Source organism: Lachancea thermotolerans (assembly GCF_000142805.1).
Source record: "Lachancea thermotolerans CBS 6340 chromosome D complete sequence".
Taxonomy (NCBI): Eukaryota; Fungi; Ascomycota; class Saccharomycetes; order Saccharomycetales; family Saccharomycetaceae; genus Lachancea; species Lachancea thermotolerans.
In genome coordinates, this window is record NC_013080.1 from 1,049,626 (window position 1) to 1,074,922 (window position 25,297).

General features: G+C 44.7%; 14 protein-coding genes and 2 non-coding genes across 16 annotated transcripts; 8 read left to right on the forward strand and 8 right to left on the reverse strand.

The window, feature by feature from the left end:
- Positions 1-3: 3 nt before the first annotated feature.
- On the forward strand, positions 4-696 carry KLTH0D12826g (phosphoglycerate mutase; the record flags this gene model as incomplete). The annotated part of the gene is made up of 1 exon (XM_002553223.1): positions 4-696. The coding sequence occupies one exon, from the start codon at positions 4-6 to the stop codon at positions 694-696; it is 693 nt and encodes a 230-aa protein (XP_002553269.1).
- A 206-nt stretch (positions 697-902) lies between these two features.
- KLTH0D12848g (KLTH0D12848p) lies at positions 903-1,358 on the forward strand (the record flags this gene model as incomplete). Its single annotated transcript, XM_002553224.1, has 1 exon — positions 903-1,358. One exon carries the CDS (start codon positions 903-905, stop codon positions 1,356-1,358), a length of 456 nt encoding a protein of 151 aa, XP_002553270.1.
- A 215-nt stretch (positions 1,359-1,573) lies between these two features.
- Positions 1,574-1,990, forward strand: KLTH0D12870g (rhodanese-like domain-containing protein; the record flags this gene model as incomplete). The annotated part of the gene is made up of 1 exon (XM_002553225.1): positions 1,574-1,990. One exon carries the CDS (start codon positions 1,574-1,576, stop codon positions 1,988-1,990), a length of 417 nt encoding a protein of 138 aa, XP_002553271.1.
- A 107-nt stretch (positions 1,991-2,097) lies between these two features.
- RRP36 (rRNA-processing protein RRP36) lies at positions 2,098-3,051 on the reverse strand (the record flags this gene model as incomplete). Its single annotated transcript, XM_002553226.1, has 1 exon — positions 2,098-3,051. The coding sequence occupies one exon, from the start codon at positions 3,049-3,051 to the stop codon at positions 2,098-2,100; it is 954 nt and encodes a 317-aa protein (XP_002553272.1).
- A 310-nt stretch (positions 3,052-3,361) lies between these two features.
- MRPL44 (mitochondrial 54S ribosomal protein mL53) lies at positions 3,362-3,723 on the reverse strand (the record flags this gene model as incomplete). The annotated part of the gene is made up of 2 exons (XM_002553227.1): positions 3,362-3,600; positions 3,666-3,723. 2 exons carry the CDS (start codon positions 3,721-3,723, stop codon positions 3,362-3,364), a joined length of 297 nt encoding a protein of 98 aa, XP_002553273.1.
- A 218-nt stretch (positions 3,724-3,941) lies between these two features.
- On the reverse strand, positions 3,942-4,877 carry MPD1 (protein disulfide isomerase MPD1; the record flags this gene model as incomplete). Its single annotated transcript, XM_002553228.1, has 1 exon — positions 3,942-4,877. The coding sequence occupies one exon, from the start codon at positions 4,875-4,877 to the stop codon at positions 3,942-3,944; it is 936 nt and encodes a 311-aa protein (XP_002553274.1).
- Positions 4,878-5,383: 506 nt separating this feature from the next.
- Positions 5,384-6,082, forward strand: KLTH0D12958g (uncharacterized protein; the record flags this gene model as incomplete). The annotated part of the gene is made up of 1 exon (XM_002553229.1): positions 5,384-6,082. One exon carries the CDS (start codon positions 5,384-5,386, stop codon positions 6,080-6,082), a length of 699 nt encoding a protein of 232 aa, XP_002553275.1.
- A 688-nt stretch (positions 6,083-6,770) lies between these two features.
- On the forward strand, positions 6,771-6,851 carry KLTH0D12980r. The gene is given in 2 exon segments: positions 6,771-6,806; positions 6,816-6,851. It is a non-coding gene; the product is annotated as a tRNA-Ala (tRNA).
- A 441-nt stretch (positions 6,852-7,292) lies between these two features.
- On the forward strand, positions 7,293-8,096 carry ORA1 (oxidoreductase; the record flags this gene model as incomplete). The annotated part of the gene is made up of 1 exon (XM_002553230.1): positions 7,293-8,096. One exon carries the CDS (start codon positions 7,293-7,295, stop codon positions 8,094-8,096), a length of 804 nt encoding a protein of 267 aa, XP_002553276.1.
- A 124-nt stretch (positions 8,097-8,220) lies between these two features.
- On the reverse strand, positions 8,221-8,293 carry KLTH0D13024r. The gene has a single exon. It is a non-coding gene; the product is annotated as a tRNA-Thr (tRNA).
- Positions 8,294-9,676: 1,383 nt separating this feature from the next.
- On the reverse strand, positions 9,677-14,368 carry SNF2 (SWI/SNF catalytic subunit SNF2; the record flags this gene model as incomplete). The annotated part of the gene is made up of 2 exons (XM_002553231.1): positions 9,677-14,245; positions 14,315-14,368. The coding sequence occupies 2 exons, from the start codon at positions 14,366-14,368 to the stop codon at positions 9,677-9,679; spliced, it is 4,623 nt and encodes a 1,540-aa protein (XP_002553277.1).
- Positions 14,369-14,588: 220 nt separating this feature from the next.
- Positions 14,589-15,140, forward strand: KLTH0D13068g (KLTH0D13068p; the record flags this gene model as incomplete). Its single annotated transcript, XM_002553232.1, has 1 exon — positions 14,589-15,140. The coding sequence occupies one exon, from the start codon at positions 14,589-14,591 to the stop codon at positions 15,138-15,140; it is 552 nt and encodes a 183-aa protein (XP_002553278.1).
- A 1-nt stretch (position 15,141) lies between these two features.
- On the reverse strand, positions 15,142-16,806 carry TAF7 (TATA-binding protein-associated factor TAF7; the record flags this gene model as incomplete). Its single annotated transcript, XM_002553233.1, has 1 exon — positions 15,142-16,806. One exon carries the CDS (start codon positions 16,804-16,806, stop codon positions 15,142-15,144), a length of 1,665 nt encoding a protein of 554 aa, XP_002553279.1.
- Positions 16,807-16,949: 143 nt separating this feature from the next.
- On the forward strand, positions 16,950-17,975 carry MTF1 (RNA polymerase specificity factor; the record flags this gene model as incomplete). The annotated part of the gene is made up of 1 exon (XM_002553234.1): positions 16,950-17,975. One exon carries the CDS (start codon positions 16,950-16,952, stop codon positions 17,973-17,975), a length of 1,026 nt encoding a protein of 341 aa, XP_002553280.1.
- A 74-nt stretch (positions 17,976-18,049) lies between these two features.
- On the reverse strand, positions 18,050-19,234 carry KLTH0D13134g (KLTH0D13134p; the record flags this gene model as incomplete). The annotated part of the gene is made up of 1 exon (XM_002553235.1): positions 18,050-19,234. The coding sequence occupies one exon, from the start codon at positions 19,232-19,234 to the stop codon at positions 18,050-18,052; it is 1,185 nt and encodes a 394-aa protein (XP_002553281.1).
- Positions 19,235-19,450: 216 nt separating this feature from the next.
- On the reverse strand, positions 19,451-24,646 carry RRP5 (Rrp5p; the record flags this gene model as incomplete). Its single annotated transcript, XM_002553236.1, has 1 exon — positions 19,451-24,646. The coding sequence occupies one exon, from the start codon at positions 24,644-24,646 to the stop codon at positions 19,451-19,453; it is 5,196 nt and encodes a 1,731-aa protein (XP_002553282.1).
- Positions 24,647-25,297: the final 651 nt, after the last annotated feature.

The window sequence follows — 25,297 nt, forward strand, 5'->3', positions numbered from 1 at the left end:
AAGATGACAAAGGACGCCTCCTATTATACAGCTAATGAAGATCCTGGTGTTTTAAGGATTTTTGTTATAAGACATGGCCAAACAGCTGAGAATTCAAAGAAGATTTTACAGGGACACTTGGACACCGATTTGAATGAAACTGGAATCGAGCAGGCACACAAACTGGGCTCATACCTTGCCAACGATAAAAAGATAAAGTTTGACAAGATATACACCAGCGATTTGAAGAGATGCCAGCAAACCCTCGCACAAATACTAGACAGCTACCCAAAGCAGGATACACCAGAAGTTGTCAAAGATAGTGGGCTGCGCGAGCGGTCCATGGGTGAAATCCAAGGCATGCACTTGGACCAAGCCGAGGAGTACGCCGCGAAGCACGGAAAAGGTTCCTTCCGCGATTTTGGAGAGAAGCCTGACGCCTTCGGAAAAAGGCTGACGACCGCGGTAAATAATATCGTGGAAGACTGTCGCGATCTGAAGAACATAGCAATGGTAAGTCATGGAGGTTCTATCCGCCAGCTTCTCATGTGGCTTGACTATCAAGAGCACGACATTCGTAGGATCGTTGTTTTCAACACTTCTGTGACCGTTATAGACTACGTGAAAGACGCCAAACGCTATGATGTTAAAAAGGTTGGAATGACTCAGCACTTGGGTAGTGGTGAGTTTGTTGTATCCGATCTTCGGCTGCGTTAGGCCGGGTTTGTTTGTGAAAACCGGTCATTTAGCTTTCTCCTTTCAGCATAGAATCAATATACATTCTAAGTATGTTCTAAACAAAGTGTTATTGTGCAGCTAGCTAGAGCCCACAGAATATAACCAAGGCAGAAGGACTCTTGAGGTACACCTTTCTTTTGCTGTTTAGCTTTTCCAGCTGATTTTTTTACGAATTAAATAAAACTATGCGCTATTCTTATCTTGGACACCCTAATCGTAGCCAACCAAAGATGTGGAAAGCGATAGTTGATGCGTTTAACGGTAACGAAGGAGTGCAATCAGGTGGCAAGAAACAAACCTACGACTTTACAGCTGTTAACAACATAGTTCAAGACCCTCAGAGTTCCAAGATTTTGGTTGATGTCAGAGAGCCCGAAGAGTTTGAGGGAGGCCACATCGAGAAGGCAGTGAACATGCCATTCAGAAGCCACCCGCTAGCTCTCCATGAACCAGCTGCCGAATTTGAAAAGAACTACGGCTTCAAGAAACCCTCAAAGGACGCGGAACTAGTTTTTCTCTGCGCTTCAGGATTTAGAGCTGGCAACGCTAGGGAAGAAGCTACCAAAAGCGGGTACCAAAACGCTAACGTTTACCCTGGTTCTATGAAGGATTGGATATCTAAGGGAGGTAAGACGATTTGAGGGTTTAACACAAAGGTTTGTTCACGTAGCTGTTCCAAAGTTGAAAGTGACTTTCGAAGATCTTCAGTCTTGGGAGGCGAGAATGTTCGTGAAGCCTGTATAATTCATGTATTGCGTTTGTCCTTTATGTCGAAGTAAAATTATAGTAATATAACTCTACATTGTGAAAACAGAAACCGAAACATCTTGAAAAAGGGGGACAAAGAACTTCGATAATGTTGAGAGCATTACTGGTGGCTCCGAGATGTGCAGTAGGCTCAAGGTGTATGAGCACGAGTGCTTCAAAGGTTTATAAGTTTGAAGACATCAGATCCCTGGTGCAGAAACCTAACCCCCAGAAAATTTTGGTCGACGTCAGAGAGCCCAGCGAACTTCAACAGTACAAGTTACCAACGGCTATCAACATACCATTGAAGTCTGCTCCGGGAGCCTTGGGTCTATCTCCAGATGAGTTCCAAGATGTCTTTGATTTTGAGAAGCCTAAAACTGACAAGGAGCTAATATTTTTCTGTGCGGCAGGTGTGAGGGCTAAGGCGGCAGAGGAGCTCGCGAAGTCTTATGGCTACGAGAACACAGGTGTCTACCCAGGGTCCATCCATGAGTGGCTGGAGAGGGGCGGTGACAAGTTGTAATCTTGGTGTTAGTTAGCCTTTTTGGTCTGTCGCCGAGAAACTGTATATAGAGTAAAAATGCTACCGCTAGCCTTATTGTGAGTACGATCGTGTATCCTGTCTCGAATTTACCTATTGTGGAATGAGAATTGTTTAAACTCCTTACCCAGTCTCTTCTTTCTCTTTCTGTCCATAACTTTCTCCCTTTGCTTGGCCTTCATATGGTCAAACTTGTACTTCTGGATAACTTTACGCTTTTCGCTTTCCTTGAGATGGTATTTGGTCTTGTTTCCCTTGTTAATTTCAGTTTCGTAGTCCTTCAAAATCTTGCGATCCAGGTCACGGTTCTTAAGGGTTTGTAGCTTTGATCTCATACTCGTTAGCTTTTCTTGCATTTCATCTCTCTCTCTTTCACTGATTTTGTTGACAAATTTACGATCGCTCAACAGCCTACTGAGCTCACTTATTTCCTTTTGTCTATATTCGTCAAGGAATTGGTACCGCTTTCTGATGCTTTCGTAGTCTTCAGCCTTACCTAATGATTTGTCGAAACGAATGTCCTGGTACAAATTCTCGTTCATACTTTTGGGCGTCTCCAGCCCTGGTATCTTCCTTATTCTGGAGACCTTCTTCTTTGAAGATTGTTCTGAAGGGGCATGGCTCTTTTTTCTGTTCTTACCGTGGTCGGCTTTCGAGTTCTTGTTACCGCGAACCACTTCTTCTTCTTCGAATAGTCCTTCATTCTCAGAGGAGCTATCTGAATTTTCGCCGAAAGATTCTTCAGTGTAAGACTTCGCTTTAAATGAATCGGCTAGCTCAAGTTCCTTCTCCTTACTGCGTTTCGCATTTTTCAAGGCCGGCTTTGATTCGTTCTGAGATCCGGCTTTCTCCTTGCGGCTCTCTTCCTCAAGCTGGCGCTCTGCTCTTCTTAGTGCATCAAAAGATAAAGAGGACAACTCGTCATCACTGGCACTTTCATCCTCATCGGCGTATCTCTTCGACAGTGTTTTGAGGATTTCATCATCTTCTAATTCTTCGTCTGATTCATAACCAGGTTTCAGGTTTTTGAAGTAGTATGACATGGCCAACTGATGTCGTTCTTGTCAGCTCATCACTTTCATCTCATTTCATCAAGCTCATCTCAAAAATTGTCAATACTTTTTCCCCATACTCTCAGATAATCATTATATACAAGAAGGGAAATGGCGGGCTTTGAACAACTCTAAGGGATCGCATGCGAAAGCAGAGTAGCTTGAACTGAGGCCTTCTTGAGTTTGAGTCTTCTTGGGGTTTTGAGGCCTCTTGAGTTTCTAACGGCGAAATTTTATCGTCTTGTAGAGGTTATATAGCTTTCTATGTACATGAAGTGCATCACGGCAAAAAGAAGTACGGTCACTGGGATTCTATACTTTCTTTTAAGCTTAGCTTTCTGGAATATCTGTCAAAGTAGTTTCCAAGCTCCTTGAAAGTAAGATTCGAAGGATCCACTTCCATCTCGGTCTTGTCTTTAAACGTTACTTTGACAATAGGCGTTTTGACAGATCCGCCAGTGAGCAGCTCGTTCTGGATAGACGTTCCACTCAACCTCTGAGCAGGCGGTATAGCACTAAGGAAGAGTCTAGCGCTTTTAGCTGAGTTCGTGATGGGTTAGTTGACGAAAAAGTATGACATAATTTGTATTACAAAACTCACATACCTTCTTTTCCAAATGGATTAAATCTCACGGAAACTTTCGTGAAAAACTTGGTAATCATGGCTCAACGACCTTAGAAGCTATTCACTAGTAAGGTACACTGGATTCGTAACGGATTCGAAGCGCTTCCTCCATCGGAGGTTTAATTATCGAAATCGAAATCAACATTTATTCCGGGTAATACCCCTACAGAAGAGTTCGTAATGACTATTAAAGGAAGAGCTAATTCGAAAGCAAGGCTTTGGCCAGGAGCCTTGTGAACGAGGCGGTTACCAGCCTTCATAACTCGTCGTGCTCTAGCTTTTGTTTCGCAGGTGGCTTCCGAGTTTTCTTGTTCGATTTCAAGGCATCTAGAAAGTCCTGGCGCTTAGTAAATGGGCCTTCATTAGGGGAGGCAAACTTCGAGAGTAGTTTCCAGATATTAACTTTCTCAAAGGATTCTTCCTCGTAAATGTAGTACCTATGATCTTGAGTGTCAAAGAGCACTAGCATGCTCTTTTCAAGGTCATTCGCATTTTCTCGTAACTCACTAAGGAAGTTTTGGAATTCAGGATGCAAATCCCGCAGTGCTTCCGGCGTGGTGCTGAGCTTAGAGTTCAGAAATAGGCTGAAGTCGACGGAACCCAGCCAGTCCAGTGCCAGACTTTTGTAGAGCGGGGATATCTTGTCCTTTTTTGAGAATAAAACCGCTTTATAGCGCACCTCGTTATTGCGGTTCAAGTGCTGAACTAACTTCTCTAGCCTGGTTATGCGAGTGATGTAGTTCTTGACCCTGGATATGCTAAAATCTACTATAGGCCGTAGTTTACGCTCGCCCTTGTAGACCTCACTGGCGTGATTTCCAAGTTTTAGTCGGTCCTTTCCTTTCTTACTGAGATCGACTTTGGGCGGCCTAAACACCATCAAGATTGGAAAGCCTTCGACGCGGTATTTCGCACACAACTGCTTGTTTTTTGCCAGGTCGCAGTTCACACTTGCTACCTGGACGATGCCGTCGAGATTTTTAGCGGCTCGCTGCAAAATAGGTTTGAGCATCTTGCAGTAACCACACCACGGAGCATAGAACTCTACCAACGTTGTGTAGTTGGTCTTGTGAACAACCTTGTCAAAGCTCTTAGGTGTCAATTCCATAATGTGTGGGGAATTGTCGTAAAAGTTCTGCGCCCACACGACGCATAGTCCCAAGAAAACCAACCATAGTCGTTGCAACAGCATTCCACGCTGAGCTTTTGGAGACGAGCTTGATACAGGAACCTCGCGTTGAATGTTCCCAAAGAATAAACCTATGATTCTCTTGTTTTTTCGTTCATGAAGAGATAAATTAAAGCACCTGGTAATTTACTAGAGTGACGCACAATCAATCTTCCACGGCTTTGAAAGCTTATTTATTCGCAAACCCGCTCCGCTAAAAGCTTAGGGCTCTGTATGTGAGGAAAGCGCGTTCGGTTGAGCTAGTTCTGCGCCCTCAAGTGAAATCTTGTTTTTCTGTGTATGGGACCTCCAGGATTAAAAGAAATATGCGGGGTCAATACTTTCATGTAGTATGGACGGATTTACGCAAGTCATCTCTTCCAGGGCTGCAGGTTTTTACGTTTTGTTCTTCTCAATGGCGCCAACTGTGCCTTAATACGTCTTGGCCGGCTTGTGAAACTTAATTTAGTTATAAGGGATAGTGGTCAAAGAGCATCGACGGGTCTCGACCATCACCAGCACACGCAACAATGCCGGACGAATCTAAAAGCTCCCTTTACGCTTTCTACGCATTCTATCAGCTCTATGTACATCTCTTTTACGAAGGAAAGAAACCTCTGAGCTTTGACACTTTGCAAAAGCGACTCTCCCCCCGACTTGCTTGCAGCTCTATGAAGACAAGAGAGAGAACTTCTCTATTCATCACCTGGAAAAAGAGGTCGGCTAGTCAAGGCGAGTACTTGCTTAGAGGATGTGTTGGCACCTTCGCTAAACTTCCGCTTCTTGAAGGCATTGAAAAATACTCGATAATTGCAGCGTTACAAGACCCCAGGTTCCCCCCAATCACTAAATCCGAATTCCCAGGTCTGAAATGCAGCTGTAATATTTTGCACAGCTTTTCAACGATCTACGGTAGTAGCGCTCCGACAGGAGATGTGTACGATTGGGAAATTGGTATTCACGGTGTTGAACTCAGGCTTCGAGACAGTACAAGAAGTCGCATTTTGAGCGCCACGTTTTTGCCAGAGGTTATTCTTGAGCAAGGCTGGAATGAGCGTGAGACTTTCAGGAGTCTCATCCGCAAGGCAGGCTTCTTGGGAGACATTGACGCTGCTCTGGACAATTGGCAGGAGTATTTTGTCGAAGTTATTCGCTATGAAGGAAACAAGACAGAAATAAGTTATGAAGAATTTAACCAATTGTTAGGCAACGCAGCCACAAATCAGTAGTTGTGCTGGATCCGTTTTACTAAATGCTTCATATTGATCACTCTTGCGACGCTAGTTGAACTGAGCGCAAAAAAAGCGTTCTTGGTGGCATTCTTCTTTTATCTTAGACGCTAGCTCAAGCAAGGATAGTTACCGGTTAAGGACGAAGAAACATTGGCTTTCTAGACATGAAATTAGGGCACTTAGGGCAATGTTCCTGTCCCGAGCCTCTCAGGAATGTTGAAACAGCTTCTGTGCCATACCCAGAGGGCCAAAATTGTTACCAAGACTGTCTGTTTGGGGAGTGGCTTTTTATCTTCGAGCGACGCCCATATTGATCGCGCAATCTCAGAACATCTAGGTGATCCTAAAATCTCTCAAACTGGTTTATAACATATGAAATAACTGAGTAGCAAGGGGACTTCAGCGCAATATAGATACGCCTTTGTGATGTTCTCCGAATACCCCGCGACAGAATACCCCGTCAGCAACCGTTCTTCGAATTGTGATTGACGTTGCTCCTTTTATTCGCAGCAGTTATGCGGGAGACGAATAAAGAGCTCAATACAAATGCCGATAAACCATGGCTTCGGAATGTTAGAGTCGTAACGCCCCCGTACTCGTGTGCGTACTGTAATCTTCGATTATCACGTTCTTGGTTTGTGTGCACCGGTGGTGTTTTTCAACAATTAGGAACACCAATATCATTGGGCTAGTAGCACAGTGGTAGCGCGCTTCCCTTGCATTCTAAGTCAGGAAGAGGTCACCGGTTCGATCCCGGTCTAGTCCAATTTTTTGCTCATCTTCGAATTCATATGCTAAACCCAAAGCAGAACCACCCAATTTCGGCGCTGTAACATGAGTGAAAGCTTCTATGGTTTGGTCTAGGCGAATGTTTCCGTCGGGCTTCATGTTTCGAGCGGCCCCAGTTTCTGCGCCACCGGCGCGACTAACGCTGCCAAATCCCCGAACTTCGGGAAATAAGCGCCGGTGGTTAATTAAATTGGGACAGCTGGCGCGAAGTCGTAATCGCGCAAGCGAAGAGATCAGCGATAGCGATGTCGCTCGGGTCTGAAAAATGTGTTTGTCCCAAAGACGGCTTATCAGAAATCACGTGAATTTAAGATAGCAGAATGTTCTCGAGGTTACGCATAAAGGGCATTATAAAGGGTGGAAAGAACAGGATTAAGATTGCAAGAAGAGCTACATAATACCACACAACCATAAATCAATGTCACAGGGAAGAAGAGCAGCTGAAAGACTGGCAGGAAAGACTGTCTTCATCACAGGCGCATCAGCCGGTATCGGTCAGGCCACTGCGCAAGAATACCTGGAAGCATCCGAAGGCAAAATCAAGTTGATCCTTGCAGCAAGAAGACTCGACAAGCTGGAGGAAATCAAAGCCAAGGTTTCTAAAGACTTCCCTGAAGCACAGGTGCATATCGGCCAGCTAGATGTGACTCAGACGGACAAAATCCAGCCTTTTGTCGACAATTTGCCCGAAGAGTTCAAAGACATCGACATCCTGATCAACAACGCGGGCAAGGCGCTCGGATCCGACCCCGTGGGCACAATCGACCCCAATGATATTCAAGGCATGATCCAGACTAACGTTATCGGGCTTATAAATGTTACCCAAGCCGTTCTGCCCATCTTCAAGGCCAAAAACTCTGGTGATATCGTGAACCTGGGTTCTGTCGCTGGCAGAGAAGCTTACCCTACAGGATCTATTTACTGCGCTACGAAGCACGCGGTGCGTGCTTTCACCCAGAGCCTGCGCAAGGAACTGATCAACACAAACATCAGGGTTATTGAGGTCGCTCCAGGTAACGTGGAGACCGAGTTTTCTCTGGTTAGATACAAGGGCGACTCTGAGAAAGCCAAGAAGGTTTACGAAGGCACACAACCCCTTTACGCTGACGATATCGCAGACCTAATCGTTTACGCAACCTCGAGAAAACCAAACACCGTCATCGCGGACGTTTTGGTTTTCGCTTCGAACCAGGCTTCGCCTTACCACATTTACCGTGGTTAGTTTAAAATCACTGTACACTTTATACGTGTTATCGTGCATATGTTGTGTTAGTATTGCCTCGATGATTCTACAGCACTTGCACTCCCACGCCAAGTTCCAATAACAAAAGTTTTATAAAAATAAATGCTTCCAATCAGATTTGAACTGATGATCTCCACATTACTAGTGTGGCGCCTTACCAACTTGGCCATAGAAGCTTTGTTGAAGACACCTTCAATATACACATTATATATGTGACTTTCATATTTTCATCAGCCCATGTGATTGTTTGCTTAAGCGCATAGGAAGAGGCCGATGCCAGCAATTAGGATTCATCAACAGAGCAAGGATAATAAGGTCGAAGTCATACATTATTATTTAAGATGCTCAAATGTATGACCTACTTGAAAGCTTAATGATAGCTTGTAGAAGCAAATTGTTCAGCTGGCTCCCTTCTTGACATCTTTTTCGCCCTGACTCTGGGTTTTGTAACCTATCGTGGCGTCATTCAATTGTATAATTTATGCGCTGGCGATAGAGCGGGGACTCGAAGAGATTACAAGAATTTTCCTTATTTCCCATAACGAGGGTTGGACTGTTTCTTGGGTTGACGATCGTGGATTGCATATTTTTGAAACATCAATGCTTGCAAGAAACTGTTCTTGATATGAAATAAGTCGATAACTGACATGGCGCCAGACTATCTAGTGACGGGTCCGAACAGAAGCTAGCTGAGAACTAGTGAAAACGGTCAAATAACTGACTTGCGGCAGTTATCTTAAGAATTTTTATGACTTGACGGTCCCAGGAGGCGAAAGGGTTTTCGACTAAAAACATAGCCGTTACAGAAAACCGTCTTCAAAGCTCATGAGGGCTTGAACCCTTAGAACTCAATTTATCTGGTTTTTGATGTAATATGTTTTCGCTTTAGTGGCCTAGTGAACCATGTAGCAAGAGCCCCCTTGGCACTATCGAAGGATATAGATTTGGGGAAACAAGAACAGTGGGCCTTAGTATAAAGTCCATCTGAGTTTTCAAAAGGATTGAAAGGACGAGAGGGGTTTTTTTATAAAATTTGGTTTTAGTAGTGTTGTCTCTTTGGCCAATGATTTCGACACCAGCATCTTTTTAGAGTTTTCTCTACGACTTACTTGTAGTAAGTAGGTTCTGAGGCACACAGTACCCAACCTTGCGAGCCAACCGTCAAATGTTAATTACAAGCTTGTTTTACCTTGTTCGTGCACGCGGCACTCGACAGCTGAAAAAGTCTATTTGGGAACTTAAAAGCTTAACTATTGAGTGGTGGCGTTAATTAAGATGCATTCAATGAATATCAAAAGGTTGTGTCTCCTTTGTGCCTCAGCAACAGCAAATGCAAATGCGCTCTTTAGTTTCGCCAAAGTTCTTACAGCCGCACATTGCCAGTTTGATAATCCCTGGAATTAAATAAATATTTGTAGTTCACAGGCCCTCTTGATCCTTTCTATTTAGTATTTAACTGCTTCAGTTACTAAGTGTACTTGGCAAACTACTGGCAGATGAATAAAATTTGCACTAGGATGTGGTAGTCGAGGTCTTGATATTGGGGCTAAGCTGCGTTGCTACTGCGGAGCAGGACTGGGTTCTTTGGACTCTGCATTACCGATTGGTACTAAGGGTTGGCTCGCATGTTCTTCGTCAAACTCTGTAAAGTCCACTTTTTCTTCTCCAGTCATTTCTTTATATTTCTCAATAATTGCGTTTTCCAATTCAATGGAATCGTGGTATATCAGTGACTCCTCTGTGTTATAAACCCTCGCGTTGGCGAAAATTAAGTGAAAATCATCAAGCGCATCTTTCAGAGATCCATAAGCTAGAGTCTCTATGTGTTTCAACACTGTTTCAAGCGCCACAGGATACTTGATCAACAGGTAATAATCTGGGTAAAGCTTCCTCGAAGGTTTGACCAAAAAAATGTCCGCCAGACGCCTGTCGTCAGCATCCCTGTATGCGACAGCAAAATCATGGAGCTGTTTAGCTTTTGCAGCAACCTCTTCCCTTACTTCCTTCGATTCGGTAACAGAGTCAGGATCGCGAACAAAATTCCTTCCATTCTTAGCCTTTCCGTTAATACGGGAGCCCCGACTGCGGCCGCGCGGCCTGCCTTTCACACCTTTTGTTGACTTCATAGATGTTTGGCCGGCTTCAGGAGGGGGTAGTTTCTCGTTGGCTTCCTCTTTAACATCCAGCTCGGATGGTTCCTCTGTCTCTAACTTTGCTCTTTTTTCTGGAACACGAGTTTCGCTAGCTTCCCGCTTTTTTGGCCCTGAAACAGGCTCGTCTTCTCCGTCACTGATTTCGAACTGCTTCAGCCATTGTTCCTCAGGGATATCATCTTCGTAAATGGCGCTTTTGCGTTCCCTAGTTCCCCTTCCACCTGAAAGAAGTTCATCATTCTCTTTCTTGTCAAGTTCGGCTTCAATGTCTTGATGGTAGAAGTTTGGTAGTTCAGAACTTTCCATCAAACTAGTGGTTATACCATTTTCCAAGTGAGTCCTGCTTCGTTCCTCGTCGATTTGAGCAAAGATTTTCAACTCTTCCTCGCTTCTTGCCAAGGTTTCATTGAGTTCATTGTCGTCCATTTGCTCCTCTTCCTCCATGCCCAATGCCCTTTTCTTCTTCTGCTCCTCCTCGGCTTCAAGCAACGATCTTAGCAGCGCTTCTTGCTCTTCAGAGGTGGATTTGTTATCAAATTTACCCGCCTGAATGACTTTGCCATCAATGTCAAGCTTTTTATGCGCGCGGTCAAGAATAACCTCTTCCACAGAGTTCTCTGTGATAAGCCTCAAAATTCGAACTTCGTTTTTCTGGCCAATTCTATGTGCTCTATCTTGCGCCTGTAGATCCTGGTGGGGGTTCCAATCAGTATCGAAGATAATAACAGTGTCAGCGGTCTGTAGATTAAGACCGAGGCCACCTGCTCTAGTTGACAACAAAAAGCAGAAATATTCTGAATTAGGATCATTGAAAAGATTCAGCAATAACGTACGGTCATCAGACTTTGTGTGTCCGTCTAAACGCAAGTATTTCATGCCAGAAAGTCTTAAAAAGTCCTCCATGATGTCCATAATTTGTGTCATCTGAAAAAAAATTAGAATTCGATGACCAGTAGCTTTGAACTTAGGAAGAATTCTTTCAAGCAATTCAAATTTGCCTGCGACACGCCATATATTTGCGTTGGTCTCTCTAGTCGGATTTATTTGATCTTCCACGTCCTCAAACACAAACGGATGGTTACAGATTTTTTTCAGTTGCATTATTTGATTGTTGAAACCACGCATCCCAACCATCTTGTTCGAGTTTATGTCACCAATAAAAAGGCGACGATGTTTCAACATTTGCTCGTACAGTTTTTGCTGCAGTGCGCTCATTTTGCATTTGAGAACCTTTTCAACCTTATCTGGCAACTCTTTTTCGACATCCTTTTTAAGGCGACGTAATAGGAAAGGCCGTAAGACTTTGTGAAGCCTCCTGATGACCAACAAGGTCTCTTCTTCGCTTAGTTCAATCTTGTCCTGGCCTCCTGTGTTAGCGAATGGTGTGTTGAACCATTCATCGAACGACTTAACAGAGTTAAAAATTTTTGGCAGCACGAAGTTCAGTAGAGCCCAAAGTTCAGGTAAGTTATTTTGTAGAGGCGTACCTGTCAATATCAAACGGTAATCGGTGTGGTAATAGTTATTCAGTGTCAAAGACAGTTTCGATTGGGCGTTTTTCATACGGTGGCCCTCATCTATAATCATATGCACCCATTTGATCTTAGAAAGCAGAGCCCTTTCTTTTATAATATACTCGAAAGTTGTCAGTACGACATCAAACTGGCCAGACCGAATAATTCCTTGCTTTGACTTTCTCTCGTTAGGGGACCCCTTGTAAGCAACTTTCCTAATCACTGGCGCCCATTTGTCAAACTCAGAATCCCAGTTTGTTAACGTTGACAGGGGGACAATAACTAAAGATGGACCGCGCACGTTTTTGGCCTCGTAAAGATAAGTTAAAAGGGAAATGGTTTGAATGGTTTTCCCGAGGCCCATTTCGTCTGCCAAGATACCGTTTAAGTGGTTGTTGTATAAAGACACCATCCATTGCAGTCCCTTCAACTGATATTCTTTCAATGTCCCACCCACTAAAATCGATGGTTGTTGCTTGATCTCTTCTTTGATGCGATGCGCTACATTATAATAGTCAATATTCTGCCTTTCCTCTTCATCGGAAACGTCGCCTGCCGAAGGCGACTGAGGCGTAGCGCTCTCTTCTTCCTTCTGCATGTGGGAATCAATTTTCTCCTTGGTGTATTGCTGTTGGCTTCTGACTGCTTTTGTCAATGAATCCAAAAACGCGTTTGTTTGCTTCAGCAAATGAGTGATTCTAGTATCCTTTGTTTGATCCAATAACTTGATGTAAGCTTCCTCGTCATTAGCTTTCAGGGCTTGCAAACGCTGCTTTGCATTCCTTTCCATTCGCTTCTGTTCCTCTTTTTCTATATTGCCATGTAAAGAGATCAAACGGTGTCCAAACTTAACTCTTTGAGTACGCCGGTTGAGCTTCGCATTGTAGTATTCAATAGAGCTGTCGGTGATGCTCTTTAGCTTTGTGCTCTCTTCATATCTCTGACGCTCATATTGCATGATTTCATAGCGCCTGTAGAGCTCGTCAGTCAGCAACGCATCTTGAAGGTTTATTCGTCTAATCTTTGACAAAAAGTTAGGATGTGTATTTGTTAAGAGGGCTTTCTGGTACCAATCAAATTGCAGTACGTGGCCCCTCATTGCCTTTTGGAGAGGAAGGAGTTGGAGCGCGTAATAGTCATAAGTCGCGCGTTTTTTTGTTTCTACATCTGCATCTTCATTCAGTGTATCTGACAAGCAAGAATCAACGGCTGTATCAATATCCAACGCTATCAACGTTTGATATATCTCCAAAGCGGAGTGGACATCGATGCCAGGAGGAAGAACTCCGGGCTGGAGCATGACTCTAGGACGATCTTTGGAGGGGAACAGTTCTTTGTATTCTACCGCAGTATCTGGAAAATTGGGAAGTGAATATGAATCAACGACCATATTTGGCGTCGTTACGTTCACGATTTTTTCGACATCAGGATTCAATCTCTTGAACTCTTCCAACGGAACTGGAGGGACTTCCTTCAGCGGCTGTGTATCTTGCGCAGGCCTGCCAATTTCCGCTATTGGTTCTGTTTTAACGCTTTCCGCACCTTTTTCAGGGTTAGCTGTACCAGATCCGCTATTTGCTCGAGAAGCAAGGCCTGTTTCAGGTTGCGAGGGTGGGAATTGAGATGCGAGAGGTGTCGGTACCCCGGAGTTAGAGGTATGTGGGGACTGGTGTGCCAATGGCTGCTGCTGATCGACAACTCTGCGCGGCGGCTGTTGTGTGTGTTCCTGCTGAGGGTTTTGTAATACCTGCTCTTGTTGAGGGTTTTGCCGCTTCTTGACAGTTTCACTAAGAGAAAGCAGCATTTGCTTGAAATCAGGGGGGTTATTCAGCGATCGTTGGATCACTTCTTGAACTTCTGGTGGTATAGGCTGTCTCCCAAGGAGAAACTTTAAGGACGCAATCTGAGCCTTCAGCAGCTCAGACTGCTCTGGAGTGAAGATAGAGCTTGGGACGCCTGTGCCTGTAGGAGGGGTTTGGGATGGCATGTTTTGGACATGGGCCTGCTGAGGCATTTGGACCGGTTGTGGGGGTTGAGTCTGTTGAGGTGATTGGCCCATTGACGTGCGTATGTGGTGGTCTTGCGGGGGCTGCGAATTGGCCATTGTAGCGTGGCCATTCGTGGATTGTGGAGCCCATTGCTGCTGAGCCTGCGGCATGTGCGCCGCTTGCATCTGAGGCATAACTTTGGACTGCTGCATGTGTGCCTGCGGGATCTGCTGGAACGCCTGTGTTTGCTGCGATTGTTGCGGCTGCTGAGGTTGTGGAGGCAGTTGTTGCTGTTGTGGCGCCTGTTGTGGTGCACGTTGCTGGAGCTGATGATGGGATTGTTGTCCCTGTTGTTGTTCTTGCTGCCGCTTCTGTTGCTGCTTCGCAGCTACCTGAAGAACTTTCGTGAAATAAACATATTCCGGTACGTTTGCCGCGTTCTCCCCATGTTCATTACGCAGTTGTTGCCAACGCTATTATTTCCTGTTAGTAGTTTGTTTTTGTGCATCAAGTGAGTCATTATAAAGCTCAAAGCAGCATACCAAATAGCATCTATTTATTTCTTCCTTTGTTAGCTGCCGCTGTGGAATCTCCATGTTCTCCATGGCGCCTATATTCGCGTTTTTACGCTTGATTACCTGCTAGCTCAGCTGAATATCGACGAAGCTTATTGTAAGATATCAATTAAAGTCGCGATGAAAACTTCGTCCGGTGTGATATATATTAATGACTTTAGTTAAGTGGACCCGAGCTCTACTGACAATCTTTAGTAAAGTATAGCTCAGCATCAGTAGTACGTGGAATTTCGAGGCAAATATGTCCATTAATAGTCTTACAATGCAGGACAGTGGTGTGCTGCCCTTCTTACCGCTAGATGGGGAGTCAACCCCCTACGGGGCCGTTCTGACCAGTACAGCGTGGTACCCTTTGATGGGACCCGGACTCAAACCCAACAAAAAGTACGAAGGCGCAATTCGAATGAATTTCAAGTTGTTTGTCACATCGCACAGACTTGTGTTTGTTAACTGCAGCCAGGGTGCAGAGGAAGAAGTTAAAAATATAGTTGTCCTTTACCGGCAGCTGGTGCTGCCAGCAGGCGTGTCACAGCCACTTACTCTCGAGATGCCTTGGATTGGGTCAAATTATCTCAGATTCGCATTCAGGGTCTTGCCTGAACAGACCGGCCAAAACGGGCAACGCCTCAATAGCATTTACACGTGGCTTTGCGATGTTGCCATGGAAAAGGGCGCGCCTTCGCTGAAAGACGCCTTCCAGCTGCATGACGCTATACGGCAGGCCTTGGCAGACAGAACCTCTGCCGAAGGTGAGGCCCACCAGGAAGAACCCTTGCCACTGTACACGCCGTAAATCACTCATCGCCTTCGCCGCCGAAAAGCATCATCATGTCCATATCATCCTGGTCGAGTTCTTCGTTGGCCCCGGCTTTGCGGCCTGGTGTGTTGCTTGGCGCAGCTGCTGCATCTTCCTCATCTTCATCGTCATCGTCGTCCTCCACCTCTTCGTCGTCCTCCTCCTCCTCTTCCTCGTCCCCTTCTTCGTCATTGGGGGCCAAGCTCTCAGGATGGCTTGAAGAAGGCTCTTGATTAGATTTGACCTGTTTTCTTTTCAACTCCACTTCTTTCTCCAACTTCTTTATGCTTTCAATAAACCTCGATTTCAACAAAGGATTTGTGGCTTTCTCAAGCTTCTGCCTGTTTTGTTGCAGGGTGGACTCAAGCTCCTCCAACTCATCTCTCAACAGCTCGCTATGCTGCCTCTCTTCATCCACTGCTGGTTTAGCTGTGCTTGGAACAACGTCTTCGTCTGCTTCATCTTCTCCTTCTTCATCCTCATCCTCTTCATCGTCATCGTCGCCATTGTCCTGTTCAACATCGTCACCGGTTTCCTCCACGGCGGGAATTTGATTGGTATTAGCGATTTGGTCAGCCCCTTGTCTGTCCTCTTGTAATGCCTGCTCAAGCTCCATTTCCAAGTCTTCGTGGTCGTCGTCTCCAAACAAGTCGAGTCCATTGTCCGAAGAATTTTGTCTTTGTTCCTCGTTACTTGTTGACCTTTGAGCCAAGATATCTTCATCTACTAAGTCATAGCTAAACCCTTCCGTCTCTGCGTCCTGGCTTAGAAGAAGCTCAACAGTTTTTTCCACGTAGTCTATCTCCTGGGACGTCAACCTGCGCCGGAACCTACGGTTTCGTACGTTATAAAGGGGTGGTGTCAAGCCATGCTTGTAGTCATATCCTTTTCTAACAATCTGGTCGATATTGCTGGCTTCTGCGTCAGTTAATGGCCCTCCATTGAACCCACGATAGAGCGTTTTTTTGCATTCTCTAATTTCGCTTTTGTATTCTGTGAAATGTTTTGTAACTAAGTCTTCTGTATCTGGTGGTACCAACGAGAATACGTCCTCTTCATGCTCTATAGTCCTCACGCACAATAGCATTTGTGATACATCAAAAGTTTTGAGTAAGTTCTTTCTATCAACGCTCTTGTTAACCTCTATTACTGTCGGTAAGTTAACGAGGACTGCTCCATATTGTAGTCCATTGATCTTCACGACTGCGTGCCTCTCGCCTTTCCACTTTAGGCTCAACCCCGAAAAGTCCCCGCTCTCAATGCAGCTCTTAACAAATTCTGTTTGCACATCTGGCAAAACACGAAGTATAATTCCCTCTTCGATAAGCGGGTCGTCTTCGATATCTGATGCCTCAGAGTCATAGCCCTCCCCAGGAACTCTAACAGGCTTAATTCGGAATCTTGGGGCTTTTGGCGTTGTTGAAGCGGTTGACTCGGACTTGTCCTTGCCGCCCAAATTGATCTTGAGTTTCATTGTGCCTGGTGTTGATTTTTGCTGTTCTGGGCTATCCTCTCTTCTGGACAACCTGACCTTCAATCCCCCTCCAGCTCTTTCTTTGTTGGCATCTTGACCTCCCTTGGCTTTAATCTTGATTTTCTTGAGCTGGGGTTCCGGTTCATTGGGCTCTGGTTCCCTCGGCTTCCTAATTTTGATCTTGGGCATTACCTCGCGCTTTTCTGTCCTGCCTCCCGCTAAGTTGTGAAGTTTAATGTTTCCCTAGCCTTCTAGCCATTATTTCAACCATCTAAAAATTTTGAATATTAGAAGTTAAGAGCACTCTATGCAAACCTTAAAAAAGCAGTTAAATGGCAATCCGTGTTCAACCATTACGTGATCTTGCCAAAATTCAACACTACTATGGATTCAGGTATCTTTTAAATCCAGGAGTTCATGAGAAGATATTTGATAAACTTGACCTTCCTCAGACTTACCAAGATACTTCTAAATTAAAGGTTTTGGATCTGTACCCTGGCCCAGGCCAGCACTCAGCCATATTCCATAACAGATTTAAGCCCTTACAACATGTGCTAATGGATGCGCGACCGGATTTCGTGAAGCATCTTCGCGGGCTGAGTTCTACACAGAATGACAGTTTTCAGCTATATGGTAAGGACCCATACGAATGGCAGTCATATACAGACCTTATAGACGTTGAGAAAAAATTTGTACCGTCGAAGAGAAGTCTTGATTCGATTCATGATGAGTTTTTGGTCCTTGCGAATCTTACCGGTATGGTAGGAGAAGGATTATTTATGCAATGGCTGGCATGCGTAGGAAATAGGAACTGGCTTCATCGCTTCGGAAGGGTAAAAATGCTAGTATGGGTCTTGGAGAGCACTGCCATGAAAATTCTTGCAAGGCCGGGGGACCAACTGCGTTCTAAGTGCTCAGTTGTGGCTGACACCTTTACTGATACAAAATTGGTAGCCACAATGGAAACTAAGAACTTGCACAAGTTTGGCCAAGGGGTGATTGATTCCCACAAACCAGTTCTTTTCCCTGAGAATGATGTTTGGATGCCCAGCGGTAAACCAATTAGTCTGCTAGAAGTCAATCCTTCTAAGCACAATATTGATTTAGATAACTTTGATTACGTGACGAAGCACTTATTAATCTTGAGAAGCACGCCACTATGTGAGGCTTTCGAGTCGCTGGGCCATGGCGGAAGGGATTATTTCACTACGGTCATCAAAGACAAGAAATTTCTACGAAAGTGTCCAAAAGAATTGACGTCTTCAGAATTTTTAATGATAACTGAGGCATTTGTGAATTGGCCCTTCAAGCCCGATATATATATGGACTTCATTGATGTGTTTCAAGACAATGACTGAATCGATAGAGCTTGGAGAGTTGCGATATTTTGAAGCGAAGGCGTGATAATGGTAATCTGTCAAGGAGACCATTTTCAGCCTCTTTGTTCCAGGTATTTCTTTCTCGAAATCCAGCCAATTCCAGGGACGCAAATTCTTCGCAGTGGCTTCCCATGCCTGTCATAAAGTGGTACATTCTGTAAAGTATCATCGAGCACATCATTTTCTTTGCTGCCTCCACTATTGCAATCTACCGAACTTTTCACGATGGCTGACTGACCCGCAGCATTTATTTGGTGGGCCGCAATCCGTCGGATATCTCGGTTAATATATTCTTTCCAGTCATTACGGCCCTTTTTGGTTGTGAGATCAAAAAGAAGACCCTTTTTTTTTGACGCGAGTTCTAATGGAAGTTGCTCAGATCTTTGAAGAGGCAAGCCAAAGTCACCGCTGGGCTCGTCACCGCCGGGCTCGTGACTGCAAATAGAAAATTCGTCCACAACTTTGGCCTGACGACCTACGCAGTTTTTCTCGATAGCTGGAAATTTTTCAGTGTTACCCATGTTCTCCTTGGATAGGATTGAAACGGTTTTCGTTTCTAGGCTGCTTTGGACGCCCACTTTGACTCTTTTTCTGAGTTTTTGTAATTTGGTTCCCATGCTAGTCCCAAAATTCGAAACATTAGACGCTAATGCGTTAATTCTCAGATCTAAGGCTGTCATCAAAAGACATGACTGACTTCTCAGCTCTTCAACAACCTTGAGGAAAGATAACTCAATATACCTTCGAAAGGCTATCAAAATTGCAACGATAACTAAGCATTTCGTGGCATTTGCTAGGATTGACACGTCCTTGGCAAGCCAATTACCCTTCAGAGGGTATTGGTGCAACTTTCTTTGTTCTCTAAGGTCTGCCAATACGCGAAGCTCCACATTAATTATACAAGCGTAGTACTCGAACACGATTGCTTCTTCGGAGCGATATTGTCCCAGACTGTTTTTTTTCTCGATATCTAGCAGACATGAGGACACACCTGGGTACAACTCAGTATGATTATCCAACCTTCCCAATACATAGGCATTCTGCTGAACGTCTTTCATAAGCGGAGCAATCAAACATTTGCTCATGCAACCGGGCTCTAACTCTAGTCCGAAGCGGGAGGATTGCTTTTTAGAGTCTCTCGCGGCAATGCTATTTAGTGTTTCATAATTTGAACACAAGATAAACCTAATGTTGGCATAGGCCAATAGGGAGAAGCATTCAAGTATCCAAGGCTTCATCCTCTTTGTGTAGTCAATTGTTTAGGTACGTAATTACGTCGCTTTATTTTAATTTTTGGTGTCACTAATTGATATTGGGTGAGGGAAAAATGCGCGAGGTATTGACAACCAGTACCAAACATAAACAGAAAAATTATCGTAATTGTCGAAGCATTGGGCTAACTGTGACCCATATAGCCTCTACCTTCTTTATACTGTACACTATATGCTTCTTGTTTATTCTACAGATGCTGACTTTTGGCTTAGCTTCTCAACATACTCTGAGGCCTTTGCCTTAACATACTCGGCAGTCTTTTGGTCATCAGAGGCCTCCTCAAAATCAAGCCACTTACCAAAGAAAAATTTGGCTTGCTTTCTCGTTAGCTTTCTGTTCACAACTCTCTCGAACAAATTCTCAACTCTCTTCTTGTCGCCTGATTTGATCTCTTGATCTAGGTAAACATTCCACAAATCGATTCTTTTTGGAGTGTCGGCAAGCAACCCCTCGAAAAGCGAACGGCCCTGCTCGCTGTCGCCTTTAGCAAATTCAAGTTGGGCAAATTTGCGCACAACTTCAATGTGGTTACGTCTCGGCAAAGACTGCAAAGCACTGGCAAGAACTTGGCGTGCTTCTTCAGCACGTCCCTGTTCAATCAAGAAATCACTCCACAGAACCCAAATAGAGACCTTCTCCGCACCAAATTTCTTTGCAGTCGTTTTGAACAATAAAGAAGCTTTTTCAAAGTTGTGGCTCATTTGGAAAATGTTGATGAGCTTGCTGTGAATTGTGTAGGAGTCCATGTACTGACATGCTCTTGAGAAAACTTCATTTAGAGTACTCTCAGTACCAAACGTGTTTTCCAAATTGAGCAAACCGATCCATATGTTCAGCTTCTCAGCCTCTTCCCTGAAGCTTATGGTCTTCAAAGCACGCTCAGCAACTTCACGTGCCTTGTCAATTTCTCCAAGCTGCAATTGGAATGCCATGTAGTTCATCCAGATAACAGAAGAGTTTGGATTACCCATGATCATGCGTTCGAAGTCACCAACAGATTCAGGCGCTCTGGTGTTGATATCAATGGTTTGATCCTCGACACCCTGCACTGACTTCTTTTTCTTCTTAGACCTTTTGGTCTCGCTGAAATCTTCCTCTTCAGAGGATTCCTCTTCTTGAGCCTGATCCAAAATGCTTGTAGTCCAATCAAATCCTGCACTCAAACTCAAACCATCGCTAGACAAAACTGGTTGCTGCTTTGACTTGTCACCCTTATCTTCGCCTTCATGGTCATCGACCTCCATGCCGTCAGAGTCGCTTTCCTGGCCTTCTTCATTCACAACTTCTTCATCGCTGGATTCAGAGCCCTCGTCCCCTTCCGCATCATCAGACGCCTGATTCTCATTACTCTCTTTGAAGTAAGAAGCTTTGAGACCGAGAGAAAGCTGTTTTTTGTCAGGATTAACTTTGAGGACAATTGCCTTGACTTTATCACCGACACCGAATATCGAAGCCAAATCGCCGACAGCGGAATCAGCCACTTCGGTTTTATGGGCAAGACCGGTGACGTTCACGGTGTTGTCAAGCTTAACAAATAAGCCGAAATCCGTGACATTTTTGACGGCACCTTCAAAAATCTCGCCAACCTTGATGTCATTGTAACTCTTCAAAATTCTCAATTCTCCATTAACTTCCGACTCTTTCAAAGTAACCAATATATGGGAGTCATCATCACAGTTGACAACCTTACCAACAACACTTTGCATTGGTTTGAAAAACTTCCGCCAGTCCTTAATGAAAGAATCAGTTAACTTACTGACAGGCACAAACGCTTGAAGCGTGCTGCTCAAGTAAATGAAAATACCCTTCTCGGTTATTTTCTTAACAAGTCCACGCACGACATCTCCTCTCTTCAGATCTTCGTGTGTTTTTGCAGTACCGTCTCTTGGGTTTTCAGAACGAAGAGATAGGTTAAGCTTGCCATCATCTTTGTCAATAGAGATCACTTTGGCAGACACAATGCTGTTCTTTTGGTTTGCGTAGACGTCCTTCAAAGGCTTCGAATAATCATCCAAGGCATCAGTGGCGAACGCGACGCCTCTCACATTCTCGCCAAGTTCTAACAAGAGATAGCTGTCTGTAATTTTGAGCAAGCGCGCTGGCAGACAATCGCCGACGTTAATGTCTTTGATGCCCTTGATGTCATGCGTCCTTGCTGATACTGATAGAGTGTTGCGATCCTGGTCGATGCTGACAACCTTTGTTCTGAGAGCGCAACCTAATGGGAAAGAGTCTTCGATGCCATGGCCGAGTTGTGAGTTCTCATCAGCCAAATCAAAGAAATCTATCTTAGCCTTCAAGGAAGGCGAGACAGTCAGCCACATGATGTCCTTCGAAACGTTGTTCACAAATCCCACGATTGAGTCGCCCACTTTGACATCTTTGATTGTGGCGTGATTGACACCAGCTAGGGAGGATGGCTTCGCAGAAAGCTCAATCAAAACGTTCTTAGAAGATCTGTGCGATACGGGCAAGAACTTGTGAGACTTGACATCATGAAATCCAATGACCTTGACATCCAAGACGTCACCCTTTTTGAAAGTGGCAAGTGGTTTCTTGGGATCTTTGATGTCTTCAAATTTGTCGAAGACCTCAGAGATATCAATCCTTCCATGAAGGTTGTCGGAAAGGACGACATTTAGCTGGTTTTTTTTAACTGCTTTGACCTTAGCCTTTGTAACTTTTCCAAGCGCAAATTCGGATACTTCCTTGATGGATTGATCAACGGGGTTGATAGCAGGGCGCTCACTTTCAGGTGTTTTTGAGCTTTTCTCGTTCTTTGGCTCCTTGAACGAAAGCAGGAAACGCTCGTTGTCATCGTCGGTTCTTAAAAGGAATGCGGAAACCGATTGGTTAACGTAAAACTTGGAAGACAGACTAACGTCTCTACTGTCAACCGCATAACTTGGCAGAACTAGACCCACAAACTGACCGTTGAAGGCAACAAAAACACCCTTCTCAGACACGGATTTAACATAACCATTGAATGGGGAATGATTGCCTCTCTGTTTAACATCCTGGTAGTTCAGGGGCAATAGCGACTTTTCAGCGTCCTTCATCAAAGACTTTTTGCACGAAAGGTTAAAAACCCTTGTTCTCTCATCTTTATCAATTACCAAACCCTCAAGCTCTGACCCAATTTTGAGTTTCTTGAGCTGTGCCCTGTTTTGCTCAACCCTAGAATCAGACAGGTGGCCAACATAAACAACACCTCTCAATCCTGTCCCAACTTGCTCAACAACGATAGAATCCTTCGTCTTCTCAACTACAGCAACCTTGATTATTGATCTTCCGACAATCATGTTTTCGATGGCTTCTCTCTGCAACGACGCAGCCTCGCTTGAAACTTTGCATGTGACAATGACTCGGTTCTGCTCTTTGTTATGCTGCAAAACCTTCACGATCACAGTTTGCCCTAGTCTCAAATGATCTTGAGGCCTCTTGACGTAGGCCTCCGATATATTGCTGTTGGGTAAAAAGCCTCTCAAGCCGTTTAAGAATGAAACTATGCATCCATTTGGTTTGAAGATGTCAACTGTAGCAGCCAATTTGGAATCAGAGGAGGCAATCTTTTCGATGTCCTCAAAGCTTGACGCTAGCTCAGTCTCCTCCCTATCGAGATTGACTAGAGACTTTTTCAAAGACATAAACAGCTGGCCTCTTTCTGTGGCGTTTATCAAAATACCCTTCACCTTGGAGCCAATTTTAAACTTTCTCTCTGGGTACACAAGCCTAATGTCAGAGATATGAAGTGGTGGCACAGTCGCCTTAAACTGGCCACCAAAAATGCTAAGTTTTATCCCCTTGTCAGAGACTTCCGTGATCTCGCATCCGGGAACAATAGTACCTACTGGAATATCGATGGGCCTCAAATATTCAACCGCGATAACTTTTGGATCTGTTGCAAGCTGGTAATACCCGTCAAAGCTATCGTAACCGAGAACGCGAGCGCTAACCTCGCCAGATGGTTCCTGTTCACCTGTTTTCGACAAGTGGACACGTCCCAAGAAGTCTTTGTTGAGCTTTAGATAGAAGTATTGAGAGTCACGTCCTTTGACTTCGCAATTTTCGAAGGTGTAACCAACTGGGAAAGCTTCTAAAGCCGAGTTTCCTGAAGTCTCGCTCGCAAGTGATAAAACGCTAGGCAAGTCGGACAAAATGACGAACTTGTCGCCCGATTTGTTTTTGAGAGAGGCAATTATCCTTACTCTCGTATTTGAACCAATTGGGTATGCCTGGTCACTTTTGCTATCGGTGTAAAAGATCGCCTGTTGAGATATGTTCAGAAACCCATCTACGAGACCAAAGACCTTACCAATCACGCCATTTGAAGTTTTCTTTTGGCACAAGAAGTCCACTGCTTGGCCAGGAATGACAGCATCGACTGAGGATATCTGGGACACCTTGCTCTTTTTATTCTTGAACTCAAAATTGACCGTGACAGTTCTGCCAGATTTCTTGGCCACGTTGGCCAAAAAGACGGTACCAGGTGCGAAGTTGGGAAGCGATTCACATTCCTTTTTAGAGATAAATCCGGTGATACCGTCCATTCCCACGTCAAGTATGGCACCGTGGTCCTCTATACTCTTGACGGCGCACTGAATAGTGCAATTCCTCGCAAGATCTTCCTCAATCAATTGGTTTGTTGCACTGGGCTCAATAGAGAGTTCAATCCTCTTCTGTTTCTTGCTGTTTTTGTCGAGGGCCGAATTCGAATGCACACTGCATCTCAGCCACTGACCTTGAGTGAAGAAGTTGTTTAGATCAGGCAGGTCCTTGAGCTTAGCGGCCTGAGCTTGCGAAGATTTCTGATCATCGTCGTCATTATCGTATTCTGCGTCTGACTCGTCGTCGCTAGCTTCTTTATCGCTTTCCATAGATTCATCTATGTCTTCAAGCAGCTTTGTGAAGGGTTCAGAGATGTTCGGTAGAGTAACAAACCCACACAGGTTGTCGCTGAGGGCAACACAAAGGTCATGTTTGTTAACTTTGCTGATTCTTCCGAGCACCAAAGTCCCAACTGGTAGATTTCTGAAAGTGAGGTGATCAATCACTGCAACAGACTCGTCATCGCCACCAGCAGCGTCCTTCGTACCTGTCGCAGCCTTGGGCGATGTCTTCTTCTTTTTCTTAGGTCTTTGGCTGTCGTTAGCGGCAGGGCTGGCAACAGCAGGCCCGGATCCAAAAAGCACATCGCTTGCTGCTTCGTTGGCAACCTGTTTTAGCTCTAAAGGCGTCAGCGCGCTGGCGCCACCTCTAGGGAATGAAGCCTCCTCCACACTCTGCAGAAGCGAGGGACCTGATGGTTGTTTTGTGTTGTCTTGGCGAGTGAGAGGAGATTCCTCTACTCTCTTCCTCTTCTGCCCCGAGGACGACATCTTAGACTACGCTAAATTAGTCGGTAAACGAGGGAATTAAATGAGAATACGGACTGAGCAAAAGATGGTTGCTGTTAACACAACAGTACGCTAATGTTCTAGAGTTCCGATCTCACTTACGTGCTCCTTGTCTTCAAAGCGTCTATGTAAAGAGCTCATCGCATCGGCTGTGGAAAATTTTTTAAACTAAACTGAAATAACCCGATGACATGTATCGTTGTTGACGACATTTCAAATTTCCCGCCGAAGTGCTCGAGTTACTTAAAAATCGTCAAGAAAGATAAGAAGTTCGCTACTGGATTAACAAATATTCGTACTTTGACAGCTACCATTGTTTCATGGCGAACGCCTCTGTATTTGTTAAGGGACAAGCCAACGGGGAGTGAGTTCCTGTCTTTTGCACATTGAGTAAAAAAAAACCTTGTTCAGAAGAAAAGTTCTCCATAGAGCTGTCGCTCAAAGTGCAGGCCCTGGTACAACAGGCAGCTTTAGCTACAATCTTGATTAGAATTTGACGTTCCTAGCATGAAACAGAGGACGCTTGCGCCAGGGAACTTTATCGCCTAAAGAGTGAGCCCGAGTGAGCCCGAGTGAGCCAAAATAGAGATCTTGATGGCCTATCAGCTCATCAACCGGAAGAGTACATGTATC